At 37.9% G+C, this 19,603-nt stretch overlaps 2 protein-coding genes across 3 annotated transcripts; both read right to left on the reverse strand.

Moving 5' to 3' along the window:
- Positions 1–1,318: 1,318 nt before the first annotated feature.
- Pepck1 (Phosphoenolpyruvate carboxykinase 1) lies at positions 1,319–4,097 on the reverse strand. The gene is made up of 2 exons (XM_068288685.1): positions 3,702–4,097; positions 1,319–3,528 (listed from the first exon to the last, which is right to left on the reverse strand). Exons 1-2 carry the CDS (start codon positions 3,731–3,733, stop codon positions 1,617–1,619), a joined length of 1,944 nt encoding a protein of 647 aa, XP_068144786.1. The 5' UTR covers positions 3,734–4,097; the 3' UTR covers positions 1,319–1,616.
- Positions 4,098–6,571: 2,474 nt separating this feature from the next.
- Pepck2 (Phosphoenolpyruvate carboxykinase 2) lies at positions 6,572–16,699 on the reverse strand. Of its 2 annotated transcripts, none has more exons than XM_068290095.1 (2): positions 16,225–16,699; positions 6,572–8,530 (listed from the first exon to the last, which is right to left on the reverse strand). In XM_068290095.1, the coding sequence occupies exons 1-2, from the start codon at positions 16,257–16,259 to the stop codon at positions 6,640–6,642; spliced, it is 1,926 nt and encodes a 641-aa protein (XP_068146196.1). In that variant the 5' UTR covers positions 16,260–16,699; the 3' UTR covers positions 6,572–6,639. The 2 variants fall into 2 exon arrangements, with proteins under 2 accessions (XP_068146196.1, XP_068146197.1); XM_068290096.1 differs by lacking the exon at positions 16,225–16,699 and adding an exon at positions 8,617–8,717.
- Between the last annotated feature and the right edge of the window lie 2,904 nt (positions 16,700–19,603).

Raw genomic sequence — 19,603 nt, forward strand, 5'->3', positions numbered from 1 at the left:
TACGTAAAAAGTTTCTAAATTTATGGACTATGATGAATAATCAAAAGTTTATATTGTTCACAGTTCTAAGACTCTTTATTGGCAATTTCATAAACGAAGAATATTAAAAAAAAGCAATGAAAATTTTTCGTTATTGTTTAGAATTTAAATTTTTTATTGAGAACTTTTAAAATTTTAAATTGTTTGTTTAAATTCATTTGATGTTTATATCTTAGGATTCGAAACAAATGACTACAAATTTCTATTAACTAATCTATAAATTAAATAGTCTAAAAATTTTTGTCTTATAAGACTAAGTCTAAGTCTGTATTAATTATTAGGCAGTCCCTTTTAAATGGAGGGACAACACTTAAGGGTTTTTTAGTCTGAATATCAGAGTTGAATTCAAAAAAGATTAATAACAAAATATTCCATCATAATTTGAGCAAAACATTAGTTTTCTATTTTATTTCAGTTTTTGCTCATTGTTGTTGAATGTTTTTGTTAAAGGCTCTTGAAATGCTTTTCCTTTAAAAACAATTTCATTGTGAAACTGACTGAAAAATTTAATTCAAAAAGACTTGGAAACACAGAAAAAGTAGCAAATTTGGGCTAAGATAGACAAAACATTAAATTGGAAAAAAATATATTCAAAAAAAAATAAGCAAATGTACCAGAAAACTCATAATGCTGCACTGGATGCTGAGAGGGTCCAATTCTCCACCACGACCTGGGCCTAAACCTGATAGCTGAACTAATAGGCCGACACAGCACGCGCTATAAAGACCGCCACGAAGCTCATTCGAATCCTTTAGCCAATGATTTGGCGGTCAACACCTCCTGGCGTAGGCTAAAGCGTCTGCATCCTTTGGACAGACGACCAACACCGATTGCTCGACTTAATTTATAAAGGTCAAATTCGTTGTAAAAGCTGTCTGAAGATGAGACAACACAAAAAAAATATTAACATAAAAAAAAATATTGTAAGACTTCAAATATTAGGTTTCAATTCATAATTAATCTCATTTCAAAGCCAAAACTCATTAGACATTTAGTGTTTTTTTAGTCATCTCTTAAGATTTCTCACCATTCATTTGATAAGAGGAATTTAAGTATTTTGTTGTACATTTTGGTTTTATAATTCTTTAAAAATAAAACATCTTAATTAGTGTCTAATAAGATTGTTTGTGAATACAAAAGTTGAAGAAACAAAATTTTCCACTCAAATCTATTTAGCACATCTTCTAAAATCAGAAATCTTATGAAAAGATCACGCCATTATAAAGTGATCAAGATTTTTAAGACCATAAAAACCCATTAAAAAGATTTCAACATTAAATTTCCTGTATATAAAATCATTTAGTTTTATTTTTTTTTTTTTTTTTTTTTTAGAGTTTTTTTTCTATAATTTCATCTTAAAACTAATCCTTATAACAGACTTATAAAATAAATAGTTTTGGGAAGTTTTTCAACCTAAATGCTATAGAAACGACTTTCAAAAGGGATTATCAGATTTGGATATAGGATTTGTTAGAGTGTTCCTGTATATATATATAATCGTATGGTTGGTGGAAACATGTTGATGGATAGGCGGGTAAAGATGTCCTATATAAATTCTCATCTTCTTCTGGTGTAATTTACAATTGGGCAATGCGACTGGTGAGCTGCTCCAATTCCTTGTAGATGCTGGCAGGCAAATCTTTGCCCACCTGCGACTCGAAATAGTTGCGAATCTCCTCCATTTCCTGTTGCCAGAAGTCTTTGGGCAGGGAGAACAGTTGCTCCACATCGATTTGTTCCTTCATGCCCTTCAAATTCAGGGATCCCTCAGAGGGAATGTAGCCAATTGCGGAATCCTTAAAGCAGGCTTCACCATTCACACGACGCAGAATCCATTCGAGAACGCGAGAGTTCTCGCCGTATCCGGGCCACATAAACTTGCCCTCATTGCTCTTGCGGAACCAGTTAACATGGAAGATCTTGGGCACTTGACCGCGTTTCTCCATGCTCAACCAGTGGGCCACATAGTCACCAAAGTTGTAGCCAAAGAATGGACGCATGGCGAAGGGATCATGCATGATGACCTTTCCCTTGTGCTCGGCAGCGGCTGTGGCTTCGCTCTTCATGGCAGCGCCAATGAAGACACCGTGAGTCCAGTCGCGAGCTTCATAGATTAGGGGAACGCCAGCTGGACGACGACCACCGAAGAGCATGGCAGATATGGGAACACCAGCTGGATCTTCCCAGGCTTCATCGATAATGGGGCACTGAGAGGCGGGAGTGCAGAAGCGTGAGTTGGGATGGGCAGCTGGCTTGCCAGACTCCTTGGACCATGGTTTGCCCAACCAATCGGTGATTTGAACATTGGGAGCCAGACTGCTCTCCATTCCTTCCCAGAAGACGCCACCATCAGAGGTGGAGGCCACATTTGTGAAGATGGTATTCTTGAACACGGTGTTCATGGCAATGGGATTTGTTTCCATGGATGTTCCCGGGGCGACGCCAAAGAAGCCATTCTCCGGATTGATGGCTCGCAGGACACCCTGTGAATCAAACTTCATCCAGGCAATGTCATCGCCGACACACTCCACTTTGTAGTCCGACAACGATGGGTTCAACATGGCCAAGTTGGTCTTGCCACAGGCCGAGGGGAAGGCAGCGGTGATGTATTTCTTGACACCCTTGGCATCGGTGATGCCCAGAATGAGCATGTGTTCGGCCAGCCAGCCTTCACGCTTGGCAATGGTGCTGCCAATTCGCAAGGCAAAGCATTTCTTGCCCAGAAGAGAGTTGCCACCATAGCCAGAGCCGTAGGAGACGATCAAGTTCTCAGCGGGTTTGTGCAAGATGATGGTTCGCTCAGGATCACAGGGCCAGGATTCCCGCTCCACTTGTCCATTGGCTGGAGTGCCAACCGAATGCAGAGCACGTACGAATTCCTCCTTCTTGGCCAATTGCTGGAGCACAGCGGCTCCCATGCGGGTCATAATGCGCATAGATGCCACCACATAGGCAGAATCGGTCAGCTCAATGCCGATCTTGGAGAGCGGAGAACCCACTGGGCCCATGCTGAAGGGCACCACAAACATGGTGCGCCCCTTCATGCAGCCGGGGAAACGTTGCTGAATTGCTGCCTCCATGTCCGATGGTGAAATCCAGTTGCCCAGAGTACCCTTGACTCCCTCTGTGGGCGTAGGAATGGTCTCCTCGCGCTCCTCAGTGCAGATGAAGGTGCGCGACTCCACGCGGGCCACATCAGCGGGATTGGTGCGAGCCAACCAGCAGTTCTCATACTTGGGCAGGGCAACAATGGTGCCAGACTCCAGCATGGACTTGATCAAGAGCTTGTTCTCCTGCTCGCTGCCATCGCAAATGTGCACCTGATCGGGCTGGCACAGAGCGATGCCCTCCTCCACGAAATTGCGGACTCCAGCAGTCAAGGCATTGACATCGCCATACGAGATGGGAATGCCACGAATATGGCTATAAAGGCCACAGTTATCCTGGCGCAGTTTATGCAATTGGGGCAAGCCGCAGACATTGCCAGAACTAAGAGAGAGCATAAGAGAAGAAAGAGAAAAAGTTGTAGAAAAGACGAAACTCTTGTGGAAAATTCTTGCAACGGAGCAACATTTGCATTGAATTTTTTTTTTTTTTTCTGGTTGGATTGAGGGGGGAATATGGGGCAAATGTGGCAGAGGAATGCAGTTTTTTTTACTTACATAATTTTGCTTTGTTCGATGAGCTCAGGCATTTTGCTTGTATTTTTTATATATTTCTTTCAAATGGTAAAAAAAGAAAACCTTTGGAATCAATTTATTGATTTTTTGTTTTATTATTATATTATTTATCAGTTATTTATCGTGTAAAAAAGTGTGTGTTTTTTTTTCTGCACGATTTTGATTTGGTTATCACAAATGAAATTATCACAATTTAATTTTTTGTTTTGTTATTTGGTGGGTTAAGTTTTGTTTTGTTTTGTGTGTTTTTTTTTTTTTTTTTTGTTTTATTATTCGACTTTTACTTTCATATGTTTTTCCAAAGTTTTTTGTCAAACATCAATTTGATTTTCAGACCACTGAAATGAAACTCTTCACTTGATCTTTCCATTTACTCTGACCACGAGTAACTGATGCCAACTGTCCGGGCAAGAGGCCTTTTATACGCTCCCATTGCGTAGTGTCTGAGGCGTCGCGTCGATAAGACTAGAATTCGTTATGGATTCGTATGATCTTCGGGTGGTGTGACGAGGCGAGATCGCTTGGGCTGGTACTTGTACGTGTGTCTGTATATACTGATCGCTTTTATGAGCGAGAGGGTCAAACACCAGCCACGCTGATTGGCCGCTGTATGGAGGCTCGCCAGTTGTTTTGGTTTTTCACCGATTCAGTGAACTGGGGCAACGGTCACAAGGAGGGGATCGGTGGGGGGCGCTATTTAGAGATTGAGTGGGGGAGGTAGAGTGGTTGGAGGTGGTGGAAGGGGGGACATCCACTTGGCAACAGGCTTCGTCGTCGTCGCCGTCTCCATTTCTCTGTATTTGTTTGTGTTTATTTTGTAGTATTTTCTAGGCTCTTTTCGATCGAAAGCAATCGCATTGATAAACAATTGCTGGGGGAATCGGCACCTGCATTTAGTTAGTATTTTTTTTTCTTTGTTAATTTTCATTTAAATGGTTTATGTTTTTATTAGTTAAGCCAAATGCTTAACTTATTTATTATTAAGGCCTTTTCACCAACTATAGTGGGAGAAACCAGTTTGGTTTTGTTTTGGGTGCGGTTAACCAACAGCTGTGCATATAGAAAGAAGAGTTTTTGTATAGGCAAAGATAAGTTTATTCAGTTTGAAGATTGAAGAGAGACTAGTCAATGGTTTAAGCAATGTAAAATCAAAGAAATTAACTTGACTTAGATACATTTTGATTAAGGAAGTAGCTCAATATATACACAAGTAATTTTATAGGTCTAAAAACTTAATAAACATAAATACTAATGGGTACTACTTGTAGTCTACTTAATGACAAGAGCAATTCTTGGTAGAGGGCACCTCCTTCTCGTAAAGGCACCTTTCTTTGATAGATGAAACCTCTCTTCTTAGAGAGTAACTCTTCTTGCTCTAGGAAATCTTTCTTTGATAAAGGGTACCTTCTCTCGATGGAGGGTACCTCCTAGTCGCTTATACATATTTTGTTAGCTGCGTGTGTCTTATTGAGAGCCTCCACACGCGCCTACACCTACACCTCAGCACATGAGGAATATTTCTCAGAGAGGGAGGGGGGATTAAATATGAAACGATGCCAAAAACAGAAACTTGTGACGGTTAAAGATATGTATATATTTATATATAGTATAATTTCTCTGATGATCACCCAGCCAGATGATGGAGGCCATGGTCAGTTGCCGCCATTCATGTGACATTTGCCGGTGTTTTGTTGTGTACATTGGACCACATCCAAGAATAGTATCCAAATGTTTATCATGTGTTTTGTTTTAGAAGGAGAAATGAAGGTTTCTCTAACTGACTGATCGTCTGACTAACTGACCGACTCACTGTAAAATCTTTTGGCCGTTACCATTCACTTGACCCAGACCTAAAAAAGGGATTGTCACCGGGCAGCCTTGAAGGACTGGACTGGACACTTGACTGGACTGGATCTACCCCCATACCCAATTCCAGCATTTAATTGAGTCTGCCTCGTGTATTGATCTTGGTTTTGGTTTTCGTTTGTGTTTGTTGTTGCCTTTTTGGTATATGCGAATATGTTTATTTATAAACTATGGACTTGTTTTTCTAGTTGAGCCTGATAATCTTCATCATCGTTGTTAATTGCTCAGACACAAACGAACTGAGAGTAGCTCCTGGGTTCGTTTCTCCTCCCCGTTCCCTATATATTCATACACCCCTGGCAATCTAATTAGCACAGCATCGACAGAAAAATTCGCGCGTTTTGATGAGTTGAGTTTTACTCAAGTCAATCTGACGTCAATAGATGGCAACGACAACTGTACAGCTGAGAAAACATAATCAAATTGGAATCAATATTAAGATTTACCAGGTTATCATCTTCGACAAGCCTCTGAGCTGACCCTATTCGATGTAAGGGTCTTCTAAATATAGAAGCGGAACTAAGTTAGGGTCATGAACTGAATTCTTTATTTGTAACTGTCCCTTGAAGGGGAAGGGCGTTTCATCTTTTAATAGTCTTAAAGTCCCAGCCTAGAAACTAGGTACATTTTCTATTTTCTTACTGTCCATCGAACTGCGAATCATGCCACGCATTCTTTTTTTGGCTCCCCTTCTATCAGTCCCTGGCAACTAAAAGAGGCTCGGCTGACTTCACCTCACATAGCGATCTGCTTTGCAGAACCTTGCCCGTTTTGTTTTTAGAATTTTATTTGCTTGTTTTTTGTGTGTGGCTGATAATTGGCGGATTTATACACTTGTTTACGAAGGCGACAGGCCTTCCTTCCACCGGGTCCCAATCCCATGGTATGTACAACCCAGTTCAGATAAGGCATTCTATGATCGCTGGTCCCGCCCCTCACACGCAAGAAATCAGAATACTTTGTTGTTCAATTGTTTTCTCTTTTTTTCTTTTTTATTTTATGCAATTAAATCTATGATTAGAAAATATAACCTATGGAACGCTCACACACTTCATCACATTTTGGCAACACGCGCCTTGAGTTCGCCAAGTTGTTGGGTCACCTGTTCAGGCAAATGTTGGCCAACCTGTTCGCTGAAATACTTCTCAATCTCAGAGGCCTCCTGTTGCCAGAATTCTTTGGGTAAATCGAAAAGTTCTTTGAGATCTACGGGAGTTTTTAGGCCAGAGATATTTAAAGCGTCTTTGCTGGGCAGGTGACCAATTGGCGAGTCCTCGAAGCACTTCTCATCATGAACACGCCGAAAGACCCAATCGAGGACACGGGAATTGTCACCGAAACCGGGCCAAAGGAATTTACCATCGCTGCCCTTGCGGAACCAGTTGACATGAAAGATTTTGGGAAGCTTTCGTCCCTCTTGCTCCATGGACAGCCAATGGGATAGATAATCGCCGAAATTGTAGCCAAAGAAGGGACGCATAGCGAAGGGATCATGCATAATGGTCTTGGCCTTGTGTTCGGCCGCTGCTGTGGCTTCGCTTCTCATGGCAGCGCCCATAAAGACGCCGTGGCTCCAGTTTCTTGCCTCGTAGACCAGGGGAACACCGGTAGGACGACGACCACCAAAGAGGATGGCTGAGATCGGAACTCCCGCACTATCCTCCCAGGCATCATCAATAATTGGACACTGTGAGGCGGGAGTACAAAAGCGGGAATTGGGATGGGCAGCTGGTTTACCGGACTCCTTGGACCAGAGTTTGCCTAGCCAATCGGTTACCGTGACATTCGATAGGTGAGAATCCTCCATGCCCTCCCAGTAGACTCCACCATCTGAGGTGGTGGCCACATTCGTAAAGACTGTATTCTTGAAGACCATATCCATGGCTATGGGATTCGTTGCCCTTGACGTGCCTGGGGCAACACCAAAGAAGCCATTCTCTGGATTAATGGCACGCAGAACACCCTTCGAATCGAACTTCATCCAGGCAATGTCATCGCCGACACACTCCACCTTATAGCCGGGCAGAGTTGGGGTCATCATGGCCAAATTGGTCTTGCCGCATGCCGAGGGGAAGGCAGCAGCCACATAGATTTTTTTGCCCTGTGGATTTGTTATTCCCATGATGAGCATATGCTCGGCCAACCAACCCTCCCGCTTGGCAATGGTGCTACCAATTCTAAGAGCAAAGCACTTCTTGCCCAGCAGTGAATTGCCACCATAGCCCGAGCCGTAGGAGACGATCTCATTCTCTGCGGGCTTGTGCAAAATAATCGTCCTCTCAGGATCACAGGGCCAAGAGGGATGTGCCTGGACACCAGATTTGGGAGTGCCCACTGAATGCAAACACTTGACGAATTTGCCATCGCCCTTCTGAAGTTCATCGACGACAGGAACTCCAGCACGTGTCATAATCTTCATAGACTCCACCACATAAGCCGAATCAGTGATCTCTATGCCAATTTTGGAGAGTGGGGAACCCACTGGACCCATGCTGAATGGAATGACATACATGGTGCGTCCATTCATGCTGCCAGGAAACCTCTCCCCGATGGCCGCCTGCATATCAGCCTCGGAAATCCAGTTACCAAGTGTGCCCGGAGTAGCCTTTGGGGTAACTGGCACCGTTTCCTCCTTACGATCCGTGCAAATGAACGTCTTTGACTCGACGCGAGCCACATCGGCGGGATTGGTGCGTGCCAGCCAACAATTATCATACTTTGGCAGTGGAAGAATTGTTCCCTGTTTCAGCATTAGGGCTTGGAGCAGTTTACTCTCCTCCTGGGAACCATCACAGATATGTATACGCTCTGGTTGACATAGATTGACGCACTTTTCCACATATTCCCGGACAGCCGGAGTCAGAGCCTTTACATTGCCATACTGCACAGAAAGTGAGCGACGGCAAATCAATCGGAAATTCTGTACAGTTACACCGCCAGCCAGGCTAAAAGAAGAAGACCAAGAAAAAGGTTTGGATTTTTTAATTACTTTTGAATGATCGCAAGAGAGAGAGTCTACTACCTAGCCTACCATCCGCTAACTACCTGCCATAGAGAGTCCTAAAAATCTTAAAATTTGAAAACCCAAAACCCAAAAATATACTCATTTTTGTATGAAAACCAAAACTAAATGTGTCAAACACAACTGTACCTACAATTTGACATTCTAAGAGTATGCACAGCTATACGCACAGCTGCTGTAAGACAAAAAGAAAAAAAACTGGCTAATCAGCTGTTTGCTGATCGCCAACGTCCGCCGTCGTCGTCGACGTCTGGTTGTGCAGGTTTTTATGCTGTTCTGTATTTGTTTAAGAAACTTGATTTACAGCGCCAGCAACGACATGAAATTCGCGTTTTTTTTTTTTTTTTTTTTGGAGAGGGGATTCCAAACAGAGTTGAGTTGGGGATACCGCGAGAAGGGGGGCAGACCTTCAATTGTGAGACGCAGACGCGTCACTTTCATTAGAAGTGGTTCCAGGCCATGGTAAATGCTCTGTGTTGGTGTCTCTTTTACTCTCTGAATGATGCAATGTTTCATCAGCCATCGGCAAGATCGTTTGCTTGCTCTGCCTCGCGAGAGCGATACATAGTATCTCTATTTCTCTGTTTTGGTGTGGGTCGTGTCGCTTCGTGGTAGACAGATACAAAAATAAAACAATCAAATTATTTACTCTCAATGTAAACATCATTTCCGTTTGCCCAAAAACAAACTCTTATCTACTTATAACAAACTGCTCTCCATCGTTTCAATGTGTCAGGTCAAAGTCCAAAAAACCATCAATTTAGACGCTTCCATTCTCTCTCTCTATCTCTGTTGCTGGCAGGGCTAATGTTGGGGGTGCCCCAGCCAGTCAAAATATTGTGACGTCACTAATACTCAGCAGCAAATGTTGTGTCTACTGCGTAGTTGGAACTGCCCTGGTTCATATTAGCATAAACGAATCGCTTTGGTCTATGTATCTGTCTGTCTGCATGAGTCTAGCGTGTGATCCGACTCATAAAAAAGTCAACCCACTCTATGATGAAGCCAGACAGCAACAGATATACGAACTACATATGGAAATTTTAAGATTCTTAGTTAACCTGGATTCGACTAGGATGTTCTTCTTTACCCACACGAAGATCTGCAAATCATTAAAGGACTATAAAATGTTATTCCTTGAACATTAAGACAAATATGTTGCATGTGGATTTTCTCATTTGCTGGTCCTTTACTTGAGTCCTTAATATATTTAAGGCCATTATTTCATAAAAATTCTTTATAAAGAAGTTCGACTGTATCATCTGTCCAATTTTTCGATAATTTGTCCTCGGCTTTGGCTTGCTAACTTGCTAATTAGAAAAAAATGAACTTTTAATCTTTGCATTTAACTTGCTTTCTCTGCTATGTGGTGAACACAAAACCGAAGTCGTCCCCAAAGTTTTGTCTGGACTTTATCGTCTGTGAATTTTTGTCGGCCTTTTAATTTAGTTTATGAGTTCTTTTTGAATAGCCTTGTTTATACTACCAACATTTATTGACCCAAAAGCGATAAGCTTCAACTAGGACTATGAACAACTATTTTTATTTAAATATTAGCCAGTCAGATTCGGTTTGATTATCTCTGTATTATGTGGTGTTTCAATGGCTAATTATACCAAGTGTACCTAATACAAATACTTATGTATATATATACATATATATAGACGTATGCATTTGATTACTGCCACGCGCCTCTGTTGAGAGGAACTACTAGTGAAATGCTGCGCAGATTCGCCCAGCCCCATGTCTATTTTGGGTGATAACGAACTTTTGGAAAAGAAAAGAAAATAAAATTAAGACAGAGAAGGAAAGAGTAAGAGCAGTATATATACATTCGGGGAATCGATTTGCCTCTGGCAGGGAAATACCAATTTGTTGTCATTCGTAATGAATTGGCCCTCTTTCGAAATGGCAAACTGCATTTCCTTTAACAAAACTCTTACACTTTCACAGAGATGAGATCAACCACAAATATACCCAGTAAAAATGATCCAAATTTGAGTATTATTTAAAACGTTTGACAATGGTAAACAAAAAATATTGCGAAATTCATTTAAACAAAGGAAATACCCATTATAAGTGCTGATTGAATGTTTTTCATTGTGATTTTTTAATGATAGCTTATTCACGTATTCAACCAAAGCACTTCACGTGAAACTGGTTGATTGTGTAATACTCAAAATGCTTTGCTTACAGGTTTCACATTCATGAGAATAAGAATAGGTATTACATAAGGGAGATCCTATTACTCTCAGAATGATCCTATTACTTAATCAGAAATTAAATAATATTGTTTTGATATTTCTTATAAAGAATGTGTGGCCTTAAAATTTGATGGATAACTTCCAAAACAAACAAGATTTGTTACAAATCGTGGAAGTCTAAAGAATTTTTAGAATTCTGATGTTAAAACTAGTTGCGAATTATAACTAAATGAAGGTAAAAGTGGAAGGCGCAGCTAACGAGCAAATTAGTTGATGGAAAAGCAACTTTTAAACAATTATTTGTTTAATTTTTACAAGTAAATTTTTATGGTATTAGTTTTTAATGAAATTTGATCGATTTTTCAGGAAGTAAATGCAAATCTCTTATATTCTGCTAATTTACTATGATGTTTGGCCAAAGAGAAGCGAAGACAGCTAAAATGCTGAAAAGTTGCCTTCAGAATATCATAAAATTTAAGAGGTTTACTCAGAGGATCATTAAGATGGCTAGCAGAAAGCTATGTTAAGAGAAGCTTCCCATCACCGACGACAGGTGACAAAATGGTAAAGAAAAACCACAATAATTTTGACTACAAAAGTTATGGTTAATATTTTATGCATACTATATAAACACACTTATCAAATATAGCCCATTTATTCATTGTAAATTCCAAAGAAAAACAATGAAAATTGACGTTTTTTCCCTGTCCTGTTTTATAGTAAGCATGACGACAAGAATATTGACCGCCTTTACCTTTGATGGGTGGCTCTCTTGCCTTTATTCACTCTCTGTATTTTATTTTGGTTGTGTCTTGTATTTATTTTTATTTCTCATAAAAACAAACAAAAACGAAACTAAGAATTTTCATGCGTTTGCAAAAATAGCGTAGAGAGAATACGCAGAATTTTAGCGAGCGCGTGTTTTTTTCTTTACTATATGGAAAATTTATGACTCGACGTACTATATATACATATGTACCTATAGCTACATTCATACATATCTGTTTTATATTTATGTTTTTTTCCAATCCCCCCCAAAGAGAGGGGAACTGCCACATGGCAACCATAATTGGTGGATTTTTAAGGATGATGCAAAATGATGAGAGTATTTGCAAATCTCTTAACGAGTCGCTGTACTTTTCCTAAGTTTCTTAAGTGAAACTGGTTCCCTTAAAAAGTTCATTAGCCTTGGCCCTACAAACCCAAACCCAATGAAATAATTTGAGGGAAAAGACGACAACAAAGAACACTCAAATAAAGGCTAAGGGCAGACATAATCTTTAGGTCTCCCCCCGGAATCGTCGTCTGCGTCTGTCTATCCCCCGTTGTTTGCTCATTTTGTGGTTGCCTTCTTATCAGCTGGCCATCAAAACAAAAACTGAAACACTCGCAACTCAATGGAAAGCGAATACGAATTTGAATCGGTTTTAACCAGTTAACTACTTTTCATGTTGATTTCTTTATTACTAGCGCGTGGCCCAACAAGACCTAAAATCTGGCAAAAAAAAAAAAAAAAAAAAAACACTTCACTCCATCAGCTCCAGTTTCTTCGTTTCGTTTGTTATTATTTTTATTATTGTGCATTATTTATTTTAGTTTCTGTTTACAGTCAGTTTTGTACGACGTTGGCGATGACGTCTTGATTGCCGGGGATTTGCCGTTGTCTCTCCTCAATTTTCTGTTAGTCATTCAACTCGGGACAGCGAGAAATCAGCCCAGAGAACTCGGGACTAGCCACTTGCATGCGCCACTTAAGTGAACTGATGGAAATTTCTATTACCCTACGACTAAAGTTTAATCTACAGATCAGGAGACTTCAAGTAAACAAGCTACGTGTATTTTAGAATATATTTAAATACGATCTAATTTACATTGTTTTCATTGTAATATCTTGAGCTACTTATTTTCAATTCAATTCATTAGCACAAGTCTTTTATGCCTAATATTTTAGTTTTTATGACGTACAGAAATGCGTCAACAATTCTTTTGAAAAAAAAAAACAACAAATTTCGATTCAAATTAAACTGAAAACAGGGAAGTCAATTTGGCAAAATTCGGAAATGCTTTAAATTTGTTTATTACTATTAAAATATTAATACATTTCAGTTTCTTACCCTATACTAAAAACTAGCCAAGAACTTTAATGATTTGGAATCTATTTGTAAAGTATAGACATGTATGGAATATACTATAGAGTATATTAGTACATGATCTTATTAAGATCTCTTAATTTTAAAATCATTTAAAACTAAAATTAAACATTTATTATTTTCAGATAATTATAGAGAAGTATTTTAACCCTTTTTAAAGAACCTTTAACTTGCTTAAGTAAGATGTGGGATTAGGTAACACTTTGGGTAGGCCTATATTCCCTTTACTTTTAGTGTTTTTAAATATAAATTAAAGGGTATATTTGGGCATACATTTGCTATAGAAAGCAATCTTAATGACAATTGAATGGCCTATACGTAAACTGATACCGAATTGAAGAGTGAGATAAAGGAATTCAGTATCTATATATAGAGAACAGAAGTTCTGTCATATTGATATAACTCTACCGAACCGATCTGTTTCCTTTTTCTTTCAGGGATTTTCTTTCTTTTTGTCTCAATATTGTTTTAATAATATTTGTCTTTGATCTTTTGATCTTTGTTCATGATTTCTACCGAGAAGTTTCCTTGTCCTAGGCATAATCTTTGTCTATCAAACTGCGCAGAAACAGTAAGTACAGGCAGCCCCCTCCCACTACACCCTTGCACCTAGTTGAAACTAGAATTTATTAGTTATAATATGTCTGGCTGGCTAAATGGTTTTCATAATGCAATTAAGAGTGCCGCTACCGCATATCAAAGTCCATGACTGGAAAAAAAAAACCAACTGAACCAACCTAACACCTAATATACTTATATGTTTGCCAATTGATAAGCAAATGCCACACTTTTTGTTGTGTTTTTAGTCGGACAGAGAGATAACAATAGTACCGTTATGTGTATAAGGTAATGGACAATTTGTTGCTTCAGCAAATAAATATTGAATCAGATGTTCATATAAATAAATTTATTTTCTTATTTTTTCTTTTTTACACATAAAGTAAACGTCATTAAAAGACAGAGAAAGAGAGAATGATTCAGGGGGGGAAAAACTAAATATCTTATCTAGTCCAAAAATTTTCTAGGAATTGTCTGGTAAACAAACAATTAACTGATAAGCTCCAAAACATTGTGGATCATTAGAGTGAACAGAAGAACTTAAAAATGAAATATATATTATATATCTGTTCTGATTGATTTGCGCTTAAAAAGTCATTAGAAAGAAGGTAGAGAAGAAAAAGAGGCGCGTGGCCTGTGAACAATGTCATTGGCATGTCAATGATGATGATGGTGATGATTATTGTTATTGTTATTCTGAATAAATATAGTAAATTTATTTATTATTGTGAATTTCAGCTTTGTGTTTTTTGTTATTTTGCCACTTGGAGGGGCTCGGCAACTTGTCGCGAACTCTTCTCACAGACAGTGAGAATAACAATATTGTTATTATTAATAGACCTGTCGAAAGGTTATCAATGGGAATTATCAATGACCATGTCAGGCGTTGCAAATAAACAAAAGTATCTCACGGATACGTCAGTTCATTCGCCTGCCTCGCCTCTCTTTCTCTGTGCGTGTGCATTGTGTTGACTATTTTGAAATTTACTTTGCCGGTTTGTATTTTGGCCAAAAAACACGCCACCATCAGATGGATGGAGAGAGAGAGAGAGAGAGAATATCAAAACAGAAACCAAACAAGTAAATCAGATACAAAAAGATTTCTTCCAAAATGTCGCTGCTGTTGCTAAGCGGCCTCAAAATGAAAACAAAAACAAAAGGCAATGCTTACCTCACAGACTCAGATACACCCACACACACAGACAGAGCAAGCCAGTCGAACAAGTGTCCAAACGATCGAAGAAAAACGAGTCAAAACAAAACTACAAAAATAATAACAAACTGTGGGTAAAAGGGGGCCGAGAGACCACATGGAAGAGGAGCAGGCCAGTTGCTGATAAAAAAGGCAAACAAAGAAGCTTTTTAGAAATAATTTGTTAAATGAAAAACTTCTAGCATACTTAGCAAGGGCAAAAATGTTGTCAAGTGTGCCCCCAAAAGTAGGCTATAGAAAACTTGAAAGAGCTTTAAGAACAATGCTAACGATGATGATGATGTTGTTGATGACGTTGATGATGGGTTTCATTGATAAAAACAAACACTGGACAAAGGGCAGCCACTGAGAAGTGGTGGCGGCAATGGCTGAGTGCGAATCAAGTAAATTGTTTATAAACAAACTACTGTGCGAGAGAGAGAGAGAGAGAGAAAAAGTAAACGTGGAAGAGTCCCATTCTCTCATTCTGTTGCAGTGAGTACATTGATCTTAGCGGCAAGTAAAATGACATTAACATTGCTTGACTCTTGCTTCGCCTTGAAGATGCTGATAATAAAAATCCAAAAAGCATGGAAATTTCCTCGCCACTTGAGAGTTTTACTGAAAGAGACCCACCCCCAAACACTTCTCTTTGTAGTTTTTCCTACTTTGAGGTAGGTTCTATTACAAACTAAAGAGGTTCAGCCACGACTATGCCTTGAATGAGATACCCTTGTAAATAAAAACAAAATTTCTAATAGCAAATCTATTTGCAATGTTAAAAACGTTTAATCGTATGTATATACATACAACCGTATGTTTTATTATATACATAGTCTTTATCAGCTTTGACAGCTCGTTGTCGATATCTCTTTGATAGTCAGACCTTTCCAGTACAAACTGGAGCTTATTTGCGATATACCCCCATTAAATTCTATTTAATAGAGAATATTTTAGAAAGAAGAAGTAATAAAAAGAAGAGTAGGTAATTCTACAGACGTTTTTTAGAGAGTAAGTGATGAAAAATGATATATTCTATATATTACATTCGATATCGATATCGTATCTTGGAAAGATTTTACCTACAATAAGCCGGAATAACTTAGTTTCTAAAGCCGAAAAACTGGATTTTTGAATCCGGCTGCTGCCAAAAATATCTTTCATATCTGTCCATGTTTAATCTAATACAATATATATCTATATAATTCATTAGGAAAACGTACAAGACAATCAAACATTAATTAGAAAGGATGAAATATAAACGAAATCTCAATGTTAAAAAATCTCCCCAAGGAGAAAAATATACAAAAGTTACTGGGAATATAAACATACAAATATGAAGTTAGTTTTTAAATTTCTTATAACTTTGTGACTACTTGAAAAATAATCCTTTGAAAATAACTTCTATCTATGGTTGAAACTACTTTTATCTAGCCACTTTTAGTTAGGGTATTTCTAAAGAAAAAACCACTTGTAAATGAACTCGGCCAAACAATGTCAGACCACAACTCACCCGCATCGCAGCAGCTGAACACCTTTGAGCATCATTCTGGTTCGTATTTCTCTGCCTTTGGCTCTGCTGACGCTTCACTTTTTCACTTTTCGTCGTGGCGCACTTGGCAAATTTTCTTCTCGTCTTTTGGTTGTTGGCTTTTTTTGTTGGGTTTTTAATGAATTTATATTCGTCGTTGTCGCAAGGGAGACTACTAATGAAATTGCACTTTTAATTTCAATTTGTATATGTTTAAAACCAACTAATTGAATTGAATGATGGGGCGGCGGTTACTTGAAGGCCTTTTTCTGAGAGGGGCACTTGTTGCGCTTCAGCTCAGCTGGAACTCGAGTTGCGGAGTAGGAGGAGGTGGAAGGTGGCTGAGATCTAGATGATGGTAACGACTATGGAGGCGGAGGAAGCACTTGTTGCTGCTTGGACACCACAAACCAAACTGAAACTCTTGCGCTTAAGTAACCATATTATTATACATTCATTTTCAGTCTTTACTTTGTGCAGCTCATTCGATTCTCGCCTATATGTATGTGGAGGGGCAACATATGTTTTGTGTTTTGATTTCGTTTTCGGTTATATATATTTTTTTTTTGGCTCTGATAAGATAAGGAGGCCTTGCCTCCTCCTCCGCCTTCGTGCTTTGCTGCTACGTGACGCCCACAGCATAACCGAAATTGCTCTAAATGAAACCGAAATAAACAAACTCGGAAAATGCACTTTTCATTCGCTTTCGTACTGTGGGTGGGGCAGTGGTTCAAACATTCTGCTTAGTGGGACATTCTCTTGGATTTCTTATCAATATTCGATCAATATCGATTATGCATTATCGTTGTTTAATGTTTCTTGTTTATAGAACCAATGCCATTTACAATACCCTTTTCCTCTGTTTCCAATAAAAAACATTACCGCTTACTACCAATTTACTTTCTAATCATAATTGCCCCACAAATGACAAGGTCATTTAAAAGAGAAAACTTGTTGCACTTAAAACTAGCCTGGCAGGGGACCTGCCCCCAAGCAGAGGCGTTCCTTAAACCTTCCCAAAAGTGAAAAAAAGAACTTATCAAATGTGTTTAAAAGTAGATTATCTTGTACATGTTTAGTCAATTTCTGAACTACGTTCCCGCCTGCTAATCATGCTTGCCAAAAACACAACAAAATTATTAAATCCGATAAGCCTCGGTCCAAGGTGCCTGATTCCTGATCATCGGTCTATCTGGAATCCCATAAATTTCACTCAGTCGTCTTGCAGTTGCGTCTGGTGACACTTAAACGTGCCATCTGCGGCACAGTGGTTTAACCATTGATGATAATTAGGTCAATTGAAGTTTAATGCTAAAAGATTTACTTTTTGTATGGACCGCAAACTAATCCTAATTCTAGAGCTTTAGAAAATGGTTTTAGTTTTCTACATAATAAGCTGAATATCCTTATAACTTCGTATGAAATATAATACAAATTGAATGATTATTTTATGGGTATTGATGTTGCTTGAGCCATTAATATTTTCCATTCGGAAGCCAATGAATGGCACAGTGGAACCAAAACGAATAGTACTCATGTAGTTTCTGTGGGTTTTCTGTTCGTAATGCTAAAACGATCCATCAAAATAGAAGTTAAAAATAAAAACACATTTTCGTTTTTGCTCTTCTTCAACTTAACGCACTAATGTTTTTCTTTAAATATCTTTATTAATAATAATTACCTGCATACATACATACATATATATTATAATAATGTTTTTCTTCATCCATTTCATGCTCAATATAAGTTTTATAATTTTCTCTTTACTTTTATTCAAAGATTTTGTTTTGTTGTTCTAATACAATGAAATTTACACAAGTCCATTTTGCATTTAGCACTACGACAATAATTGATATACAATATTTATAGATCGTATGTGGTATATGTATGTGTATATATATAGTAGTATATATTTATATAGATGTAGGCATGGCATAAACTATATACTTTGGTTTTCCTGTTTATTTTCTTTATTTGTTTTAGTTTTTTTTTTTTTTTTTGGTTTTCGGTACTATTTGTATTTGGTTTCGGTTTCAATTGCGAGGATATGACTTGATGGCGGGGTGAAGGAAGGATTAGAAGTGGGAACTTACTTTACAGTTTACATACTAACGGCTAGTTCTCTTTTATATTTTTATTTTTTAAATTTCTTTTTTATACAAAAACAACTGTCAATCATCAGACCTTGTGTCTTCCAAAAGGTACTTCGATCCAACAAGCAAGTTATATATCTATTTATATATATATACTGTATATATTTCTGATGTGTACAAAAGTCAAATGTTATACCAAAATAAACAAAATAAATGATATGAAATTATATAAAATCGATAAACTGCTCTACAAATCTCTCTAAAACTCGGACGTGTGACCCATATACAATATATAAAACATACATATATGTATATCTGTCTGTCTGTCTGTATATCTGTCTGTCTGTTTGTCTTCTTATTGTCTTCATAATTTTTTCTGTTTGCCGTTTGCTTTTACATAAAAAATTTGCAAGTTTTTGATTTCAATTTCCAATTGATTTGAATGCTGCTTAGAAGAAAGATAGAAATGTATCTATCTATATCTGTGAGTAGGAAAAGGAAACCGAATAATCTCTGTTTGGAATTTGTTGTGGATTTTTTGAGTGTGAATGATCGATTTTGAGTGCTACTTAAGAACTAGTTAAATATATATATTTTATAGATTTTTTTTTACGGTTTTCTTTTTTGTTTTAATGAAGAACTTTACAACCACTAAAACTATTCACAGCAGTTTATTTTCTTCTTCTGGTTTTGTTTTTTTTTTCTTTTTCTTTTTTTGAATGATTTTGAAATAATAAGAGAATAATGTGAAAAGTGGCTGCAAAAAGGATTTCGAAATTAAAATGTGGGTGAGTTTAATTTACTTTTGTTGTTCTTGCTTAAGTCTACATTTTGAGGATATTATTTAAGAATATCACACATTCCTTGTTTTGCATTAACTTTTATTTTTTGTTGGAAATTTTTCGTAAGTTTTTTTGTTGTTTTTTATAGATTGAAACCGAACAGAAAACATTGAGAACGAAACAAATTTGAGTTAAACTCTTTGATAGAAAATGCTTTTTTGTTGTAATTAGGTTAGGTTTTTCTTTGTCTCAAGTGCTAGATCAACTAATACATATATTATATAATTAGATATAGATTTCTATATATATATAGTTGTAAACAAAAAAGAAAAGCATTTTGCAATTTAAAATAAATCTTTGTTGGCCAGAGGCAGGATCAACCAGACCTACATAATACAATTATAGTATCTTAGAGGCAAAAGTGGTGGCAAAGTGGGGGAAATTGGAAAGTTGAGGGAAGGGGTAACTTTTAATAATTTCTTTCAG

Source organism: Drosophila tropicalis, unplaced genomic scaffold (genome assembly GCF_018151085.1).
Source record: "Drosophila tropicalis isolate 14030-0801.00 unplaced genomic scaffold, ASM1815108v1 contig_593, whole genome shotgun sequence".
NCBI lineage: Eukaryota > Metazoa > Arthropoda > Insecta > Diptera > Drosophilidae > Drosophila > Drosophila tropicalis.